The sequence below is a fragment of the Cannabis sativa genome, chromosome 8, assembly GCF_029168945.1.
Source record: "Cannabis sativa cultivar Pink pepper isolate KNU-18-1 chromosome 8, ASM2916894v1, whole genome shotgun sequence".
Classification (NCBI taxonomy): domain Eukaryota; kingdom Viridiplantae; phylum Streptophyta; class Magnoliopsida; order Rosales; family Cannabaceae; genus Cannabis; species Cannabis sativa.
This window is the reverse complement of record NC_083608.1, coordinates 43,999,773-44,019,077: the sequence shown is the minus strand read 5'-3', so window position 1 is coordinate 44,019,077 and position 19,305 is coordinate 43,999,773. Positions and strand designations below refer to the sequence as shown.

General features: G+C 33.8%; 2 protein-coding genes and 1 long non-coding RNA gene across 3 annotated transcripts; 2 read left to right on the top strand and 1 right to left on the bottom strand.

The window, feature by feature from the left end:
• Positions 1-2,906: 2,906 nt before the first annotated feature.
• On the top strand, positions 2,907-10,286 carry LOC115699176 (AUGMIN subunit 5). The gene is made up of 10 exons (XM_030626443.2): positions 2,907-3,965; positions 4,271-4,813; positions 5,356-5,497; positions 5,882-6,058; positions 6,952-7,161; positions 7,448-7,633; positions 7,893-8,052; positions 8,414-8,609; positions 9,092-9,224; positions 9,621-10,286. Exons 1-10 carry the CDS (start codon positions 3,427-3,429, stop codon positions 9,747-9,749), a joined length of 2,415 nt encoding a protein of 804 aa, XP_030482303.1. The 5' UTR covers positions 2,907-3,426; the 3' UTR covers positions 9,750-10,286.
• Positions 10,287-12,269: 1,983 nt separating this feature from the next.
• On the top strand, positions 12,270-14,251 carry LOC115699742 (vegetative cell wall protein gp1). The gene is made up of 2 exons (XM_030627279.2): positions 12,270-12,842; positions 12,934-14,251. The coding sequence occupies exons 1-2, from the start codon at positions 12,683-12,685 to the stop codon at positions 14,004-14,006; spliced, it is 1,233 nt and encodes a 410-aa protein (XP_030483139.2). The 5' UTR covers positions 12,270-12,682; the 3' UTR covers positions 14,007-14,251.
• Positions 13,381-17,441, bottom strand: LOC133029959 (uncharacterized). The gene is made up of 2 exons (XR_009683890.1): positions 15,912-17,441; positions 13,381-15,815 (listed from the first exon to the last, which is right to left on the bottom strand). It is a non-coding gene; the product is annotated as an uncharacterized LOC133029959 (long non-coding RNA).
• Between the last annotated feature and the right edge of the window lie 1,864 nt (positions 17,442-19,305).

Sequence of the window (19,305 nt, the reverse complement as noted above, 5' to 3'; positions counted from 1 at the left end):
ATATATTATATTAATAATTTCATTTGTAGTCAAATGCCTAATAACTAATGTTAAAATTTAGGATATGATAATTATGAATTAGTTCATTCATCTTATATATGATAATTTATTTATACACATAAATAATATAAAACTAATTCTAATACACCCTCTTTATGTTTGGGCCTGAAAAAATGTGAATATAACGATCGATATTTAAGAGACCACATAACCGAACGTGATATTTGAAAGAATCCCACAAGACCAAATATCGAGAAATTTGTGAATGTACACGTCGAGAAATTTGTAGATTTTGAAACAGGCCAAAGACCCCAACACTGGAAACTAACACACATTGGTCGAAAGGTCCCAAATAGAGATTAAAGGAGAGACAACAGAAATATCTTTTTGGATCGGCAGCACTAGCTCACAACGGATCACTAACGATTTTCTGGACTGGTAGCAATTTGAGCTCACGATATATTACAATTGGCTCTGATACTATATTAGAATTTGGAACAAGATGAATGAGGTTCCATCTTAAAACTAATTGACAATGAGAAAAATAACTTATTTATCTTATATATGATAATTTATTTTCACATATAAATAATTTGAGTCTACTCTAATAATTAATAAGGCTTCTTTTGAGAGATTAAAAGAAAAGCTAACTAATTCCTTTTTTTGGGGGGCTGTTTATTGATTGGAATCACATCTAATTATAGTGCCCAAGATCATAAGACATGATGAACTCTTCTTCTAACAAAAAAAGAAAAAGAAAAAATGATCATAACACATGGTATATTGTATACACATATCAATTTAATTAAAATGAAATTATGCTGAATGTACTATTTTTTTACTACAATACAATAACAGTACAAGTTGTTGGCAATGCAAAATTTAAATTTATATGCATACATTTAGGGTATATTAAATTTTTAAACACAAGCTTACAAAAATTAAAAAAATAAGTACATTTTATATTCATACCCATTATACCTTTCTCTCTTTTCTTCTCTTCTCTTCTAACTTTACCATCCATACTCCGTATTCTCATCTATATTGATGGTGGTCTGATGGTGACCCAATGCTATCTATTTTTTTTTATATGTTTGTACATAAAAAAAAGTACCATCAGGTGACTATCAGACCACCACCGGATCACTATCGGATCACCATCTGACCATATCTGCTACCAATTTTTTTTTTTATGTTTTTGTACATAAAAAAGAAGTAGTATCAGGTGACCATCGGACTACTATTGAACCACCATTAGACCATATCTGCTACCAATTTTTTTATGTTTTTGTACATAAAAAAAAAAGTAGCATCAGGTGACCATCAGACCACTATCGGACCACCATCAGACCATATCTGCTACCAATTTTTTTTTTTTATGTTTTTGTACATAAAAAAAGTAGCATCAGGTGACTATCGAACCACTATCAGACCACCATCGGACCATATCTACATTTAAAGATGTTAAGCTCCATTCATTAAGCTCCCGAGGAAGGCATCGAGCCACCATTAGACCCCATCGAACCATATCATTGGGCTACCATCGGACCTTCGTCTTTAACCTTTACTCATTTTAACAATAGGAAGGCATCAGACCACTATCGGACCACCATTAGGCCTGACAAAAAAACCAATTTTTTACCCAAAGCTCAAATCTGGCTATTTTCGACCCTAAATCTAACATCTACTCACAGATAACAAACATTAATTATACAATTTATTTCTTTGACAACATTTCCGATAGTGAAGCCGTGGTTGATGGAGAAATCGTTGGGTCTGCGGTGGTCATTGAGTCCGTGGGTCCTTGGGTCTGTGGTCATGATAGTCGTGGAGAGAAAGAACCAAGGTTGTGGGTCGATTGTGTGCTCCTCCGTGTGCGTATTTACGGAGAGAGAGAGAGAGAGAGAGAGAGAGAGAGAGAGAGAGAGAGAGAGAGAGAGAGAGAGAGAGAGAGAGAGAGAGAGAGAGAGAGAGAGAGAGAGGTAGAATGAGATTTTAGAAAAAAAAATGATATATTCTACTAATATTGAATAGTTTAGGTTTACAAAAAAAAAAAAAAGTCTAATAAATGCATACTATGCAAGAGCCGTCTTGTTTATAGAACATTTAACAAAAATTTAATTAACAGACTTTAAAGAATCTAACAAACCCATACACTCCTGAACCACATGACTAAACAAAGATGACATGTGAATGACACTATGTACGACTTAAATAACTACTAAGCAATTTGTGTCAAGCTGAACATCAAGTCACCCTTTCCTTTTGATTCAACCTAAGACCTCTTTGATTTCAACAACCTCCAAAAAAGAAGCCTCAGCCCGCCCATGAAACTCATTGAAAAGCCTTCCAAAAAAGTGTTGGAACTATCACGAGCTATTGCTCTCACACTGAACTTCCCTTCTAACTTGAAAAGTATTTTGTCGACATTAACCATTATCTTATTCACATACGGTTTAGTCCAATGCTCAAATTTACTATCTCACTTCATCGCATGAGACAACGACCCCGTACTATTTGATAAAATGCATATATATTTTTTAAATAGAATATAAATTTAATTTATTATGTTTTAAAATATATTAGTATTATTTAAATTATATTTTAAAATTATTATTTTTTTACGTTAAAATATTAATTATATATATTTTAAATGTGTAAATTTAATTGAATTAATTATTTTTATATATTATTTAATATCAAATTAAATTTTTATATACAATTCAATTTATAAAAATACAAACATCTCTATTTTGCAAATTAGATTGAATTTGCAAATTGAATTGAATCGTGTAAATTAAATTAAATTGAGTATTTTATGAACAAATATCTTAAATAGGTTTTTTTTTTCTTTTTTCCTAGGATACTTGTATTTTTATTTGGTGTAACAACATTTTCTTCATACTTGGATTTGGATGTCATAAAACGAAAAAGCAAAAAACAAAAGAGAGGGAAAACAAAAACAACAAAAACAACAAAAATGACCAAAACAACTTCCTACGCTTCCTCCATTTGATCCCGTATGTATCTACCTATGTATCCCTCTCATTCTCAAAGGTTAGATTAGTTAGTTGAGTGACCATCTTCAATCTTCCTTCCCCTTAATTCATTTTTTTTTTCAGCTTCAGATCTACTTCTCCTTCACTCTCCTTAATGGGTTTTCTTTTTTCTGTTTACCCTATCAATTTTTTTTTTTTGAATTTTTGAAGTCGTAGCTTTACAAATTACTCATTTCCAGGTGACCCCATAACGGGTTGTTCCCCAATTATCAAAATCTCCTAACAGTTGCTTTGAGTCGCCATTATCTCTATAGGTAGTGGTAATGATGTAATCTAGGGTTTGTAGCACTACCCAGATGACAATTTAGCCTCTAATTGTTTGTTTGTATACAGATAAGCCTAGTTTTTTCTTTTTTCATACTATATAATGCAGAGTTCGTCAAGCTCCGCGGCTCAACCTGAAGCCATAGTGCAATGGCTTCAGAAGGAAATGGGTTATAGACCGTTGGGTCCATACACTGCTTCTTCTAGCAAATCCGGGTTGCCTTCCATTGACGCACTACGCAAGATTTGCCGTGGTAATATGATACCCATTTGGAATTTTTTGATTACCCGGGTGAAGTCGGAGAAGACTGTGGAGAATATCCGGAGAAATATAACAGTTCACGGTGGTGGTGGTAGTGGCAGTAGTGATGGGGGAGGAGGAGGAGGAGGGACGGTGAGTTCTGTAAAAGAAGAGGGAAGGAGTAGAGGAAGTAGGAGGAAGGAGAAAGTATCAGTGGAGGGTTCCAGTGTGGCGGAGACTAGGGAAGCGGCGTTGCAGGAGAGGGAAATGGTGGCAAAGGAGGTGGAGAGATTGAGGAATATTTTGAGGAGACAGAGAAAAGATTTGAAGGCTAGGATGTTGGAGGTTTCTAGAGAAGAGGCTGAGAGGAAGAGGATGCTTGATGAGCGTGCTAATTACAGGTAAATGAACAAACTTGTTACTGTTTATTAAAAGAAAAGTAGATAAAACATAGTTTTGGATATTTGAGAATGGAAAATTGAAACTTAAGACTTGATTTTAAAGATGTTTAATAGCTCAGGATGATGAACTAGTTTAGTTTAGGTGGATGTTTTCCACTCTTTGATGTATTATAATTATACTCTAATCAATGAATGGTCATTGTTCAAAAAAAGAAAAAAGATGTTTAATAGCTTTAACATGGCATATTCTTTTATGGGCATTGGTTTTTATGGTTTTTTTGGTTCATGTTTTAATTCAATTGCAGGCATAAGCAGGTAATGCTGGAGGCTTATGATCAACAGTGTGATGAAGCTGCGAAGATATTTGCAGAGTATCATAAAAGACTGCGTTTCTATGTTAATCAAGCAAGGGATGCTCAAAGATCAAGTGGTGACTCTTCTTCTGATGTGACTAATAGCTTTAATGGAAGTGTTGAGAAGGAATCTGTCTATTCAACCTTAAAGGGAAGTAAAACGGCAGATGATGTTATTCTTATTGAGACCACAAGGGAAAGGAACATTAGGAAGGCATGCGAATCTCTTGCTGAGTATATGATTGAGAAGATTCGAAGTTCGTTTCCTGCTTATGAAGGAACTGGTGTTCATTCAAATCCTCAGTCAGAAGCAGCCAAATTGGGTTTTGAGTTTGATGGTGCATTGCCTGATGATGTTAGAACTGTCATTGTAAATTGCCTCAAGTGTCCTCCTCAGTTGCTTCAGGCAATCACTGCACATACGTTACGATTGAAATCTGTAATTTCTAAAGAAATAGAGAAAATTGATGTTAGAGCTGACGCAGAAACCTTAAGGTAAATTCTTCCCTTTACTTAATTGGAGACGGTTATCACTTTCGGACACTCTCCTTTTTAGTTGTTTTCAATCTTAACACGAAGCATATACTGTTAGTTGTGATCAATTTTTATCAAAGCATCCTTAAATAACATTTGTGGATGTAAAGCTTATTTGGTTTTGGAGCCATGTTGTTCATGTCTTCTACACTATGCCGTGGTCCTCTTTAGAATTCTATCTGCTTTATTATGTCTATGTGGGTAGCAACAAAGCAGGTGGGAAAGAAAAGTGTAGGGAGCTTTCCAGTTTCGCAATTTGCTAACATAATGATTTTTCATCTGTACTCACAATGTCATATAAAACTGATCCATTTGTATTCTATTTGGCTCATATTATGACTTCATTTCTGGGGGCTAAACTTGCAGTTTCTTGTTGTTAATCTATTTCACTCAATTTTGGTTAGAGCACACAGGGCTGATTTGCTTGTGAAAGAACCTCTTAATGTAAAATTATATTTGATTTTTTGTTAAGACTTAACTAACAAATATTTATTGCCCATTAGGTACAAGTATGAGAATAACCGAGTTATTGATGTTTCTTCTCCTGATGTGAGCTCCCCATTACACTATCAACTTTATGGTAATGGAAAGATAGGAGGTGATGTTCCCTCTAAAGGAACTCAGAACCAACTCCTTGAAAGACAGGTTATCTTAAACTCTACTTAGCGGCCTTTTTCTCACACATATATATGTATATTATTTCATTTTTAAAAGTTTTACTATGGGGCTTTTGATACACTTTTCATATTTGTATATTGGACTCGGAATCATTTCCACTTTGTTAGGTTTTGAGGCCTGTCATTTGAAACCAGGAAAAAATAAAAGAAAATAGTAAAACTGTTTTTGTTGTTTTTACTTTTGAAATTTAATACTATATCCTGACCTGGTTTAAATGCGCCCATAGTACTGTTTAAGCGATGATTTATTGGATTTTGCCTTCAGTTGCTTTATTTTGTCTGTCAATTTTTAATATTATGGACAACTTTGTAGGATATACTGTTTGATACTTGGTTTTTGTTGTCCACACAGAAAGCACATGTTCAACAATTTTTGGCTACTGAAGACGCACTAAACAAAGCTGCAGAAGCTAGGAACCTATCTCAAAAACTTATTACACGTTTGCATGGGAGTGGTGATGCAGTTCCTTCACACTCTCTTGGAGTTAGTGGCACATCACAAAATGCAGGCGGTCTTAGGCAATTTGAGGTAAATCCAAATTCTAAATGGCCAATTGTTATTCACTAATTAGTTGCGGGGAAGAGTATGCAACTAATGAACTTTGCTTGATTTATCTTTGTTCATATGTGTAACCGAATGAAATAATGGGCAAATGAATCTGTGTATTCCCATTAGAGGTTCTATCTTGTCAAAATCAAGATTACGCTTTTCTGATCTTGTTATTTTCACCTTTAACTATGCCAGATCATTGTTTTGTTTTTAGCAGCAAAGTCAGTTTAGCATCATTGCTATATAGGTGCTTTAGTCTCCATGTAAGATGAGTAAGTTAGATGAGGTCTTTATGGGTGAGTGGTGCCTTTTGGATTAAATAAGCGTCGAATTATCTAAGCCAAAATCTCGAATTGGCTGATGCTAGTCATTAATGAGGCCAGGTGGTGAAATCTGCAGGGACCTTTGTATATGTGCAATATAATCAAGAAAAAGTCCTTTGCTCTCTAATTTAGCCATAAGAAGTTAGGGTGGAGTTCTTTGCTCTCTTTATCGTTTCTAGTTGGCTATTTTTATTTTTGATATTGAGGAAGTCTTAGCAATTGAGTTCAAGAACAATGAAGTATCAGCTTGAGATGCTGCTGGGTCAGGTCAAGACATTCATGTTCTTCCCCAGTCCATTTGTTCATTAAAATTTCAACAAAAGTTAAAAGGTGTTAAATAATCTCAGAAGATTTTTGATGTAAAATTTGTTTGGTTGCGTCATTTTTTGAATGTCAATTAGTGCAGTCCTCTTTTTTTTTTTTGCATGTTAATTAGTATACTGACCTTCATTCCAAGGAAGCTCATCTGATAATGTACTGGGGTAGTACTGATTGTAATGTTGATGTCAAATAAACTCAACTTGTGACACAATTCCCTTATTCATGCAGTTGGAGGTCTGGGCCAAGGAGAGAGAGGTTGCTGGTTTGAGGGCTAGCTTGAATACATTGATGGCTGAAATACAGCGATTGAATAAACTATGCGCAGAAAGAAAAGAAGCTGAAGATTCCCTGAGGAAGAAATGGAAGAAAATTGAAGAATTTGATTCTCGTAGATCTGAACTTGAATTCATATATAGTGCTCTTTTAAAAGCTAACATGGTAAGTCTTGTATTTTCATTGCTCCTATCAATTCAAGAATAAAGATCACTGTGTGTAGTGTTTCTTTTTGGGCAAGTTTGGTATCTGGTCTACAATGAATATTACAATTTTTAAAACATGTATAGAATCAGTTTAAATATATTTTTGATTTTTGATTTATTGAAATTTTAGCTTATGAGTTAACATTGCACCCATGCTCTCTGATTTTATCCAAATTAATTTTAAGTTTTCTTCCCTTATAAAAGTTTTATATATAATTCTTAAAGTGGTTTTGTTTATCATTTAGGATGCTGCTGAGTTCTGGAATCAGCAGCCAATAGCTGCTAGAGAGTACGCATCAGGCACTATCATTCCAGCGTGCACAGTTGTTGTGGATATTTCTAACAACGCAAAAGATTATATCGAGAAAGAAGTTTCTGCTTTTTATCGCAGTCCTGATAATAGTCTTTACATGCTTCCAGCAACCCCACAGGTGTGTATAACTGCAAGCACATGAGTAATTATAATGAGGACTTGCCTATGTGGTGAATTTCACACTAACACACAAACACAATCATTTCTCTCTCTCTAATATACACACATATATATAGTTACTCTTTCGTTAATATGTAATTTTCCACTAAGAGGCTAGTATACCATTCACGTTTCTCAATGGTGATTAATAATTTTTTCTTCCTCTATTTCTCTCTGAAAGTTTGGGGTCTCTTATTTTCTTACTTGATTTTTTACAGGCACTTTTGGAGTCCATGGGTGCAAATGGATCCACGGGACCTGAGGCTGTTGCTACTGCAGAAAAAAATGCTGCTATATTGACTGCAAAGGCAGGTGCAAGGGATCCATCAGCAATACCGTCGATATGCCGCATTTCTGCTGCCCTTCAGTATCCTGCAGGTGAGTTATTAGTTAGAACATTAGAAATATGCCCAAGAATTAGTGCATTGTTGTCTTGGGGTAAGCTTAGGTTTTTGAAAGACATTGTGCCTTCGACATTGCTTTTGGTGAAGAGGAGTTTCTTCTATTCCATGTTTTACCTTAACTAGATGTTAGTTTTGTTTGTGGTGAAATACATTATTGTGTTCTATTCATATGCTCTCATCGTACTTAATATACTTGAAACTTTATTGAGTTTTAATGATGATTTACAGATATGTATTGATGATAATGTATATTTAGCTCATGATCTACAGGTATGTCTTGATGTCAATTTCTTCTTTTTTCTTGTGTATTGAACATAACTTTTGTGGATTTATAGGTCTGGAGGGTTCAGATGCTGGTCTAGCATCAGTTTTGGAATCTCTAGAATTCTGTCTGAAACTTCGTGGTTCTGAGGCAAGTGTGTTGGAAGACTTGGCTAAAGCAATCAATTTGGTTCACATACGACAGGATCTTGTTGAAAGTGGACATGCGTTGTTGAACCATGCATATCGAGCTCAACAAGAATATGAAAGGTAGGATTGCAATGAGTGTTCATGTATTTCAGATAAAATTTACTCCTACTATTCTTGAAGCTTACTCCTTGACTAACATCCTCTTCCAAAGTTTGTGTTACACAAATTATATTACTTCTTTTGGTTAAATTTTGGCTTTATATATTGAGTTGGGTGTTACATATATGTTTCATATTCCAAAAACTGTGGTTCAGTTTGGCTCTTACTAGGTTTGTGCTATGTTGTATATACAATTAGTTGATGGGAGGAGAGAGTTTAGGTTTACACAATATGACCCATAAGATTTTGTCCACCAACTTTGATTACCACCAGAAGCCTTGAATCTAACAACAAAATTGATTGGGATTATCTTTTGGGATTTTGTTCAAGTTTGAGATCACCGCCTTTGTCAAAAATGGATACACACATTTATACTAAACTTTGCGTACAACACAAATAAGCAGCATGAATTGTTTGCTAAATTGTTTTTCTACATGATGCAGGACAACAAGTTACTGCTTAAATTTGGCTGCTGAGCAAGAGAAAACGGTTTTGGATAAATGGTTGCCTGAGCTTAAATCTGCAGTTTTGAATGCACAAAAGTGCTCAGAAGATTGCAAATATGTTAGAGGATTGGTAAGTGACTTCTGAAACTATATACTCTCTTGTTTCTTTATCTGTGGTTTCTATGTTTTTACTTAGTTATTAGGACATATGTTCAGTTCTCATCTTTCTTTTTTTTTTTCTTTAAATGCGGTTTTGCAAAGCAATATATATCATAAACAATGCATCATGATTACTTGTATGCAAGTTTCATTTCCCTGAATCTAGAGTTCTAATGTACTTTAGTTGATTCCAGTCCATAGAAGAGAAAGGAGAGAGTAGAGAACATATTATGTCTTTTTTGAAGCTATCTAGTGGCTTACACTACAGCCATTGTCTTTCTGACCTTATGGTCTGTTGAAATTTTCTTTTCTTTTATTTATTTACCATTTTCTTCTAAGAATTTCAAGCTGGAACATATCTCTGCAGCTTGAGGAATGGTGGGAGCAGCCAGCATCCACTGTTGTTGACTGGGTCACCGTTGATGGATTGAATGTTGCGGCTTGGCATAATCACGTGAAGCAGCTCCTTGCATTTTATGATAAGGAGCTCTTGTGAATATCATTATCGTGTTAAGTGCAACGAAATGTGTTCTGGTTTCTAACTAGATTACTGCCTACTGCTTTGCCACTTTCATGTCAATAGCCACGGAAAAAGAAATTGCAGCCCCATCAGGGGCAGGCTGCTCGCAAGTCGAGGAACAAAAGGATAGGGAAGCATTCAGGTCAAGGATATTGATTTTAGTACAGTTGGGAGGGTAAAGGAGAGGGGAGAGAGTCTGATTATTTTTTTTGTTATAGGCTACACAGGTTTCCTTCATTTTCCATTTTTAAATTTTGTATAGAATTTTGTTGGTGGGTGCTTTGTACCATAGGCAATGTTTTGGTTGGCATATTCCCTTTCAAGGGTAGTAGTGTGATAAAGTTGTAGCAGCCTTTGCATTTGTTGTTTTGAAGTGTGATTAAGCCTATTTGAGTTGAAATGATACTGTTGATTGTCATAATCAACATGTAAAATACCTTTGTGGTAGTCTTGTATTGTATTTTGTTGATTCTCTCCCTATTAATTACTTATTCACAGTTTTTCTTTTCTTTCTTTCTTTGGGCTGGTTTAGAATTCTACTCAAGTAACTTTTTTGGTAATTGATACACAATTTTGTGGGTATCCTAAGTACATAAAAATATGTTGTTGGTTGTTCCAACTTCCATAACCATGATCATAATTATTGTACTCATTTCTATTAATTAAGAATCTCAATTAATGAACTTTTGTTCTTTTTGTCGTTTTACACTAATACTAGAGGCGTGTCATAATAATTATGTGCATTTTAAGAACCCCATGATATTCTAAAGTCATTGTTAAGACCCCTTTATGTCATTTTCATTGAATATTTAAATCATCATATTATTTAGGATATTCATTGAAAACTCTTTGTATTGGGACACTTGTGTAAGTGAACAAAGGTTTTAAGTCGCCCGTGAAGGCCAGAGAACAAGATAGTTCGGAACCCGTGATTATAGTAGTCATTTTTCTTCATGATTGGACAAACCTCTCTATTTTGATTCTAATGTTAATTTATGCCATCGTTTTAAGACCCTAATTATGTGTTAAACTTGTACATAATTTAGTGGTGGTCACAAGACAAATATGCCCTCTGGTGTTGATAAACTTGAACCGTTTAATGAACCAATGTGTGAAAGCATAAAAAGATTTACTTTGATCGTGTCAAGCGGTGCCTACTTTTTAATTATTAATAACTCACAACTGTCGAATAATTGTATTAATTCGGCTACATGATTTTTGTATATAAAAATAGAACTACTTGCCTAGGTAATTCTCTCAAAGAGTCATCTAAAACAGGGTCATTTTATAAAGAGAAATGTTAAAGGGCACCACTGGTGCCTAGCACTCTCCTACGTGTCAATATCGCTATTGGTGCAATTAAGTATCGGGTCCCATATAGTTTAATATAATAATTTTTATAGAGTATCGCTAGCCAATTGCAAGTCGACACATTTAGAAGGTGCTAGGCACCACTGGTGCCCAATAGCAATGCTCTTTTATAAACTGAGTGTAATAAAATATTAAATTTTAATCTCGATATTTTAAATTATTTTAAATGTCTTAAAGATGATGTAATTATAATGCACACAATTATATAAAAAAGAAAATAACCATCCAAGTCTCATTGACACTAAAAACACGGTTGTGTGTACTAGTAATCCCGAGAATTCGCCTATGCTGAATACAATGTTACACTGATATTTTTTTTTTTTTACAATGATATTATATTTGAGTCTTCGTTTAGGGTAGAGATAGAGAATATAAGAATGATGAAACAATAATACATGAAATAATAACCTCTAATAATAATAGATGAATTAATGAAAGAGAAGTTCGTACTACACTACACATGGGGTATCACCAAGTTCTAGGACTGACTCTGTTGCGAGTGCATATATTTTGGAAAAGCTTAATAACAGAGATTCCTTTTGTCATCTACCACCTCTTAAAACCTTTTCTTTCATTAGATTTAGTGGCCACTTTGCTGTAAAATAATAGTGACAAGGTCATTCTAGTAAGTCAAGTACATCACAAAATATAGGCCAAGTTTTTTTTTAACTTGGTTGGAACAATATCATGATTCATCTTACTTATATATATATGGTATGGCTTGAGTGAAGATAAGTTAGATCCAACACACAATATATACAAGGAGCACAATACTGCCACATGTTCTCTGCTTCTATAGCTGTTTGATAGAAAATATATAATATTATGTATGATATAGTATAAGGCCAAAGTATTATTCAATTTAATTATCACGTCTTGCTTATGACAACAAACTCATATTGAATTGATGATGAGTACGTTATCCTCATTCTGATGAGGTTTAGATTTCACAGTATGTGGCCACTCCCACTGCTAACAAAGGATTTTAACTGTTTAACTAGTTAAATACTAGATATGTATGGTTTTTGAGAGATGTGAACAAAGATATATAAATATTTATATATATATTTTTATATATACTACAAACAAAAATAAATGTCTTGTTCAATCTGTATAAGTCACGGCCAAATGTCTAAACAAAAACTTTGTGGCTGGTTTTCGCGTCTCGTGAACCAACAGGGGACCCTACTATAATACATACTCATTTTAGTTCTTTATACTCATACATACCAAACTAAGGAACAAAATTCAATAAATGTTGAGTTCAATCACACACATCACCCCAAAAAAAACACAAAATAGAAGCTTTCTTTTTCTTTTTGATGATGAGAATTTTACTTTTCATTCACTGCTTCTAGTTTGTGGTTGACTTGTTTTTGCATGAATGAAATAAATAAGCTTTAACAAGAATGTAAAATTAGAAAATTAAGATTTATTAGGTTTAATACATTGCAATAGTAATATAAAAAAGCCAGCTCTCTTTTCTTTTCTTGGTCAGAGTAGAGTTGAGTTGTTGAATAGTGAGAGAGCCTCAAAATATGAGGTGGGTTCTATCAATACTTGCTATCATTCTCACAATTAGTCATCTTTCAGAGGCTAATCATGTGAGAAAGCTTCCATCTGCAATTGTTGTTGGCACTGTCTATTGTGATACTTGTTTTCAAGAGGATTTTGATAAGAGCAGCCACTTCATTTCAGGTAAAGAAAGAAAGTGAAGAAAAAAATGCAAACTTTTTTGTTTTTCTTATACATGTTTTTATTGACTAAAAACACTTGCTTTGTTTTTCAGGTGCATCAGTGGCTGTAGAATGCAAATATGGTAAAGCTTCAAAGCCAGTGTTCAGAGAAGAAGTGAAAACAAACAAGCATGGAGAATTCAAGGTTCACTTGCCTTTCTCTGTAAGTAAACATGTCAAGAAAATTGAAGGGTGTTCAGTGAAACTCATAAGCAGTAGTGAGCCATACTGCTCTGTAGCCTCAACAGCAACTTCATCTTCACTCCATCTCAAGTCAAGAAAGCAAGGAACACATATTTTTTCAGCTGGGTTCTTCACCTTCAAACCACTAAAGCAACCATTTATTTGTAATCAAAAGCCAAGCATTCAAAACTCCAAGAAACCCTTTACTACTACTAGTAATGATCTCAACAAAAAGCCATCTTTACATTCAAACAATCCTGAATTATCATTCCCACCACCACTCAAAGATCCAGAGACTCCTAATGTTGGTGGTCTTCCTCCACTTCCTGGATTCCCTTTCCTCCCACCATTACCAAATCTCCCTCCTTTACCACCTTTACCAAATCTCCCAGGAGTAGTTTCACCTATAATTCCAGGACCCCAGAAAAAAGCAGAACCTAAGCCAATTCAATCTTCACTAAACACCCATCAACAACAAACCTATACTAAAGAATCAACCCCAGGTTTTTTCTTCCCACCAAATCCATTCCAGCCACCACTTATCCCAAACCCATTCCAGCCACCTCCACTCATTCCCAACCCATTCCAGCCTCCTCCAGCCCCACTCATCCCAAACCCATTCCAACCCCCTCCAGCTCCACTCATTCCAAACCCATTTCAGCCCCCTCCAACTCCAGCTCCTCTTATTCCCAACCCATTCCAGCCCCCACCAGCACCAACTCCAGCTCCACTCTTTCCTAACCCATTTCAGCCTCCACCAGCACCAACTCCAAGGCCATTGTTTCCTCCTTTCCCACCAATAAATGTACCAGGTTTTACTCCTTCACCACCACCTCCATCACCACCACCTCCATTGTTGCCATTCCCTTTCCCTCCATTGTTGCCATTCCCATTTCCTACACCTCCTAGCCCAAAAAACCCACCTTCTTCTTCCTCTCCTTGAATGAACTAAATATGTAAAACCATGTATAATTTTCCAATAAGTTTTTTCATAATTTTTTTTCTTTTTCTTTTAATTGTAAATTTTAGTAATGGTTTGTCTTATAATTGCCCAAGAACAAGTACTATAGAGTTAAAACTTAAAAGTTTGTAGAATGAATGACATTATCAAACTTGGAATACTGCTATTATTTAATTAGAGGCTTGTTTTATCTTAATTCTTAATAAAAATGAACTGGTTTCCCATAATTTTGTTTTGTCTGTGATATTTCTTCTCATATATTATATATGATTGTCTTTTCTCATACGATTTAGTGCTTTGAGTTTACAATTTTCACATACTAATGCTATAGGTTACATTTCAACACTATTTTAAGACCATTTTCAAAGCAAGTTGTTGCAAATCAACAACGCTGTTTGCAATCAAAACTAAAGCACAACAAAGTTGCAGATATAAATACTGAAACAAAGTCAGTTTATTAAAAGAGTTAAGCGCAGAGATGTATCTCAGAAAATAGTAGATGCAACTAAGAAATCAAGAAACTAAATTGCAGAAAGAAAATGTATAGAACGCCAAGAAATATACTGGTTTACATCAAATATTATTGATGCTACTCCAATTTCGCCTCATCATCTAGAGCAATCCACTTTAAAAGAATCATCAATACAATTATCACAGTTGAGAAGTATCTTCCAACAATAGTAAACTCTCACAACTCAAACTTTCCAAACCCAAGTCCCTTCTTACAACCTTCTCAACTCAAAGTTTCTCTCTAACAATGGCTTAAGGGCTTGTTTTGTTTGGTACGTTGTATTGTGTTGGATTAGAATGTATTAGTATTATTTAATACAATATTATGTTTGGTATTGATTTGTATTAATAGATTGTGTAAAGTTATAATATTTTCAATAAACTCGATCCCAACACTGACTACGAGTCGGGTCTAGGTCTCATGTTCGAGTCTGGGGTCTGGGCCCAAGGTCCGGGTATGGGTCTAGGTCCAAGGTTCGAGTCTAGGTTCGGTCTGCGTCCACGTCTGTGTCTGCATCCGCATCCTGGGTCCGAGTCCCGAGTACGGGTTCGAGTGTGGATTTGGGTCCCAGATCTAGGTCTTGGTCCGCATCCGAGTTCAGGTTCGGGTCTGGGTCTTGAGTTTGGATTTGAGTTCGGGTCACAAGCCCAATCGGAGATTAGAGTTGACCTCGAATCTTTTGTAAATATTATAATACAAGCTAATACAAACCATTTGTTATGTATTAAATAATATAACTTACATTGTAAAAAAATTTGGTCGTAATAATTAATTGATAGGTTAGTTTTAGGTGCACTTAATAAAGTATTTTATATGTATGTTTCAATTGATTATATTCATTTTGTGTAGAATTACAAATATTTTCTATTTGTTTCAGGTTTAAATGGTAAAATTCATAATGTGAATTGAAAATGAGAATAAACATGCTAATGAGATGAATATGATGAACTATCATGGAATTTGGAGTGCTAGGATATAAGTGGTGAAAAATTCTAAGTTTTGGATGCTCAACACGCTCCGTTTGTGATCAAAAATCAAGTCTGAAACTTCAAGTAAATTTTCAACTATAATGCATTCACTTTGAAGAAAAATAATGTGAATAAAAGTTCTAAATTTTTCTTTCAGATTTCTAAAACATCTTGAATCGTCCAATTTTGAGAAATATTAAAAGAGTTATAACTAAAATATTATTAACTGTCGCACTAGGAAGCTTGCTGCCAAAAATCGAACTTCAAGTGTCGTGACACTACAAGGTAGTATCGCAGCCCGCCTATTTTAAACTGCAAAAAAAAAAAATAGGTTTTTTTAATCTTTTTTAGCTTTATAAAGACTATTTTTCAACACTTAGATGAGTTTATTATCATTGGAATGAGTACCCAAATAATAGAAGCCATCTGAGAAATTCTTCCTTGCAAGACAAGCCTTAAGAGCATAAAAGCCCATAATCTCGAAAGGGGTCGGACACTCCCACTCTAAGATATGAAAGAGCAACTTCAAGCATGCCAATATCCTATAAGTATTTGGGATGAGCTGAAAAGGCACAACCTCAACATAATTATAAAAATCCTTGAAGTATTGCCTATGGGGAAGGACATTCCATGCCTTAATATGCTCTACACTCCAAGCACCAATCTTTGAAGAGTCGCTAGTTCTACAACTTTCATCTTTCGACATGCGAGTTGGGGGAATATGACTGAACTCGCCTAGTACAATTGAGCGAATAAGATATCCATTCTCATTCTTGATGCCATAAGACCTTAAAAATGGACCCACATACAGGGCAATTGACCTGACTTTAGATTCAATCAACTGAGCCTCAAATTGGACTGTGGGATTCTAGGGTAGTTTGGACTTACACTCTTTGGAAAGACATGATGTCAAATTTTAGTTTACTTGGAGAAAAAGCAATGGTAACCTCGGGTAAAAATAAAGGTCTTGCCAAGGGATACTTAGTTAAACTAGGAGACTTTGACCAAGTTGCATCTCGCAAAAAATGACGTTTCCCACCAGCAACCTCGTCTATAAAACGTTTAAATCGAGCAGAAATTTCTTCTCGGTCAAGTTTTTCATTGAACAACATAATTTTCTCGTCGTTTATTTTTAATATCGTTTTTGGATGTTCCAATCGTGATTTGAAAGGTAAGGCAACAATTTTGGGTTTTCCTATTCTAAAAACTCAAACTTCCAAAGTTTCGAACCAAGAATGAATATTCTTTTCACAAAAAAGAAATATTTTAGGAATTTAGAAATTTTTGATAATTCAAGGAAAAACATTACTAAAATAAAACTACCTTATCTATTTTAGGCGAAAATGATGCATGAACATATCAAAAATCGATAAAAAAAATAACGAAAAGAAAATTTAGGGTAAAGATTAGATACTTACCAGGTTTTGGGTTCTTCTAAAAACGATGATGGTTTCTCACTGGGAATCTCTGGTAAGAAGGGTTTGAAATATAACGAGAATGAGGTTGGAAAATATGGTATTGGTCACATAAAAGAAATAAGTCAAAGAAAAACTGGGCATGCATTAGTCATTTGAATAAAGATGGGTATTTTTTCTCTGGTTTTGTATTTCAAATGAGGTAAAAAAAAAGGCTATGTAAAAAATCTTTCTTATATTAAAATATAGAGAACTATTGATTAGGTTTCAAATTAGATTAAACGGCTGAGGACATTTCTAGGAAATACAAAGAGACTGGTAAAAAGCCTGTTAGATGAAAAAACATTTAATTAATAATTAGTTTACCTTTCTCGGTGAAAGTTAAATTGCCAAAAGGATGTACTCATTACTGGTAAGAGAAAGACCAAATTGTTCCAGCTTCGGTTGTTTAAAAACTCTTCCAACTCTAGAAATTTTTTTTTAGGAGAAAATTGTCATGCCCATATTTTGAGCCATAAATATGGATACGATACATGAATAATAAGGTTGAACATTAAAAAAGATTATTAAATACAATAGATATCTGGCTTCGGGGTAAGTGGTCATAAATAGATACCTGTCTCGCGTCTCAGTAACAACATTGATTTACACAGTATTGTGAGGTGACGATATTTTGAGATCTTCTCGGAAACTAACTATGAGGTTCCAGAAAAATACAGGCTGAAATTGTATCGTTGAAAATGATAGATAATGAGTTCCTTAAAAACTCGCAACTCATTGACCTACATACTCGTGAGTATGTTGAAAGATTCGGGAGCAATTACTCTCGGAGTTCCTAAAAAACTAGCACAGTAATCACCAAAAAAGACAACAATGAGGACAATCATCTTAACTAATGTCTCGTAGAACGTGACCAGTTATTCCTGAACATTGATAGAAAAATACGAGCCATAGTTAGAATATGTTACCTCAGTAGCAAAAGACTATTTCCTGATAAGATCAAAAAGCAGTTATCAACAATTATTTTATTTTATATCCACATGTCGTAAATATGAGACGTGGGGATTGTCCTCGCTTCATGAACGATTACCTCAATAAGATCGAAAGAGAATATCTGTCATTCCTAAAAACCTATAAATAAGAACAGAACCTATGAGGAAAGGGATGTATTATTTTGGGAAAGAAAAATTCGGTAAGATTGAATGAATATTTATAATAATTCTGTTACAATGTAAACATATTATTAGGAAATACTCAGAAATAATAATGATTCGTGGAGTATATAAATTTTATTTACAAAACCACTTAAAGTTCTCAGTGTTTCATATATACTTATTAACTATAACAGTCAGTTTTTATTTACAAGGCTTCAGTTAATGTTAACGAAAATCTAAATTAACAATACTAATAATTTTTTAATGATTTTTTTGGATTGGATGAGAATTCACAAGTTAGATTTTTTTTTTTCTATATTAAGGTTTTATTGTTGAATTCTTTTTGGGTATCTCTGTATGTTTTTAGGATAGATAAATAATTTTTTTTAAATGAAAAAAATTCTTTACTTTTATGGCACGTTTACTATACAGTAATCAGAATCAAAATAAATTAATGGAGAAATGTAACGAAATAAATGAAAAATAATCGGAATCAATATTTGTAATATGTTGTTTACTAAAATTTTTTAGAAATGGAATAGTTGTGATTTATCTTGTTTACTTTATTAGGAAACGTAATCGGAATGCTTAAATTGACTAAATTGCCCTTTTGAGTTAAACTATATTATATGGTAGTTATTTTGCAAGACATATTTTAAAGGACAAAATTGTCATTATATATTTAATATTAAAAAATAAAATAAAAATAATAAAAATCCATTACCCTTAATGGCATTCCTTACAAAATTGGTGGGAGAAGTTCTCCCTTTCTTTTCTCCCTTATTTAATCAACTTCTCCTTTTCCTAATTTTAATAATGCAAGTAAACAAATGTAAGGGAATGATTACCTTACTATTAATTCCCATTACTTATTAGTAAACATGCCATTAATATAATTAGCCTTTGTTCTTTTAATATTTATCAATTACTAATGAAAAGCTTTTGCATGAAAATTGAACCTACATACAAAAAGCTAGTAAACACATATGAATAACTTTCACTTGCCAATAAAGCAAAGAACTTTTGCTTTCTTTTTCTTTGAAATTACTAGGAGAATCACCTCCATACTTTTTAAGTCTTTTTATAATAAAAATGGAAATTATTTATTATTAAAAAATTAAAATTAGAACTAAATTTTTATTTTTATTTTTGCAAAGTGAATTGCATTTTTATTTTTCATTTTTTGCTGGGAAATTGCATTTTTATTTGGTTACCAATTCTTCTCTCTCTCAC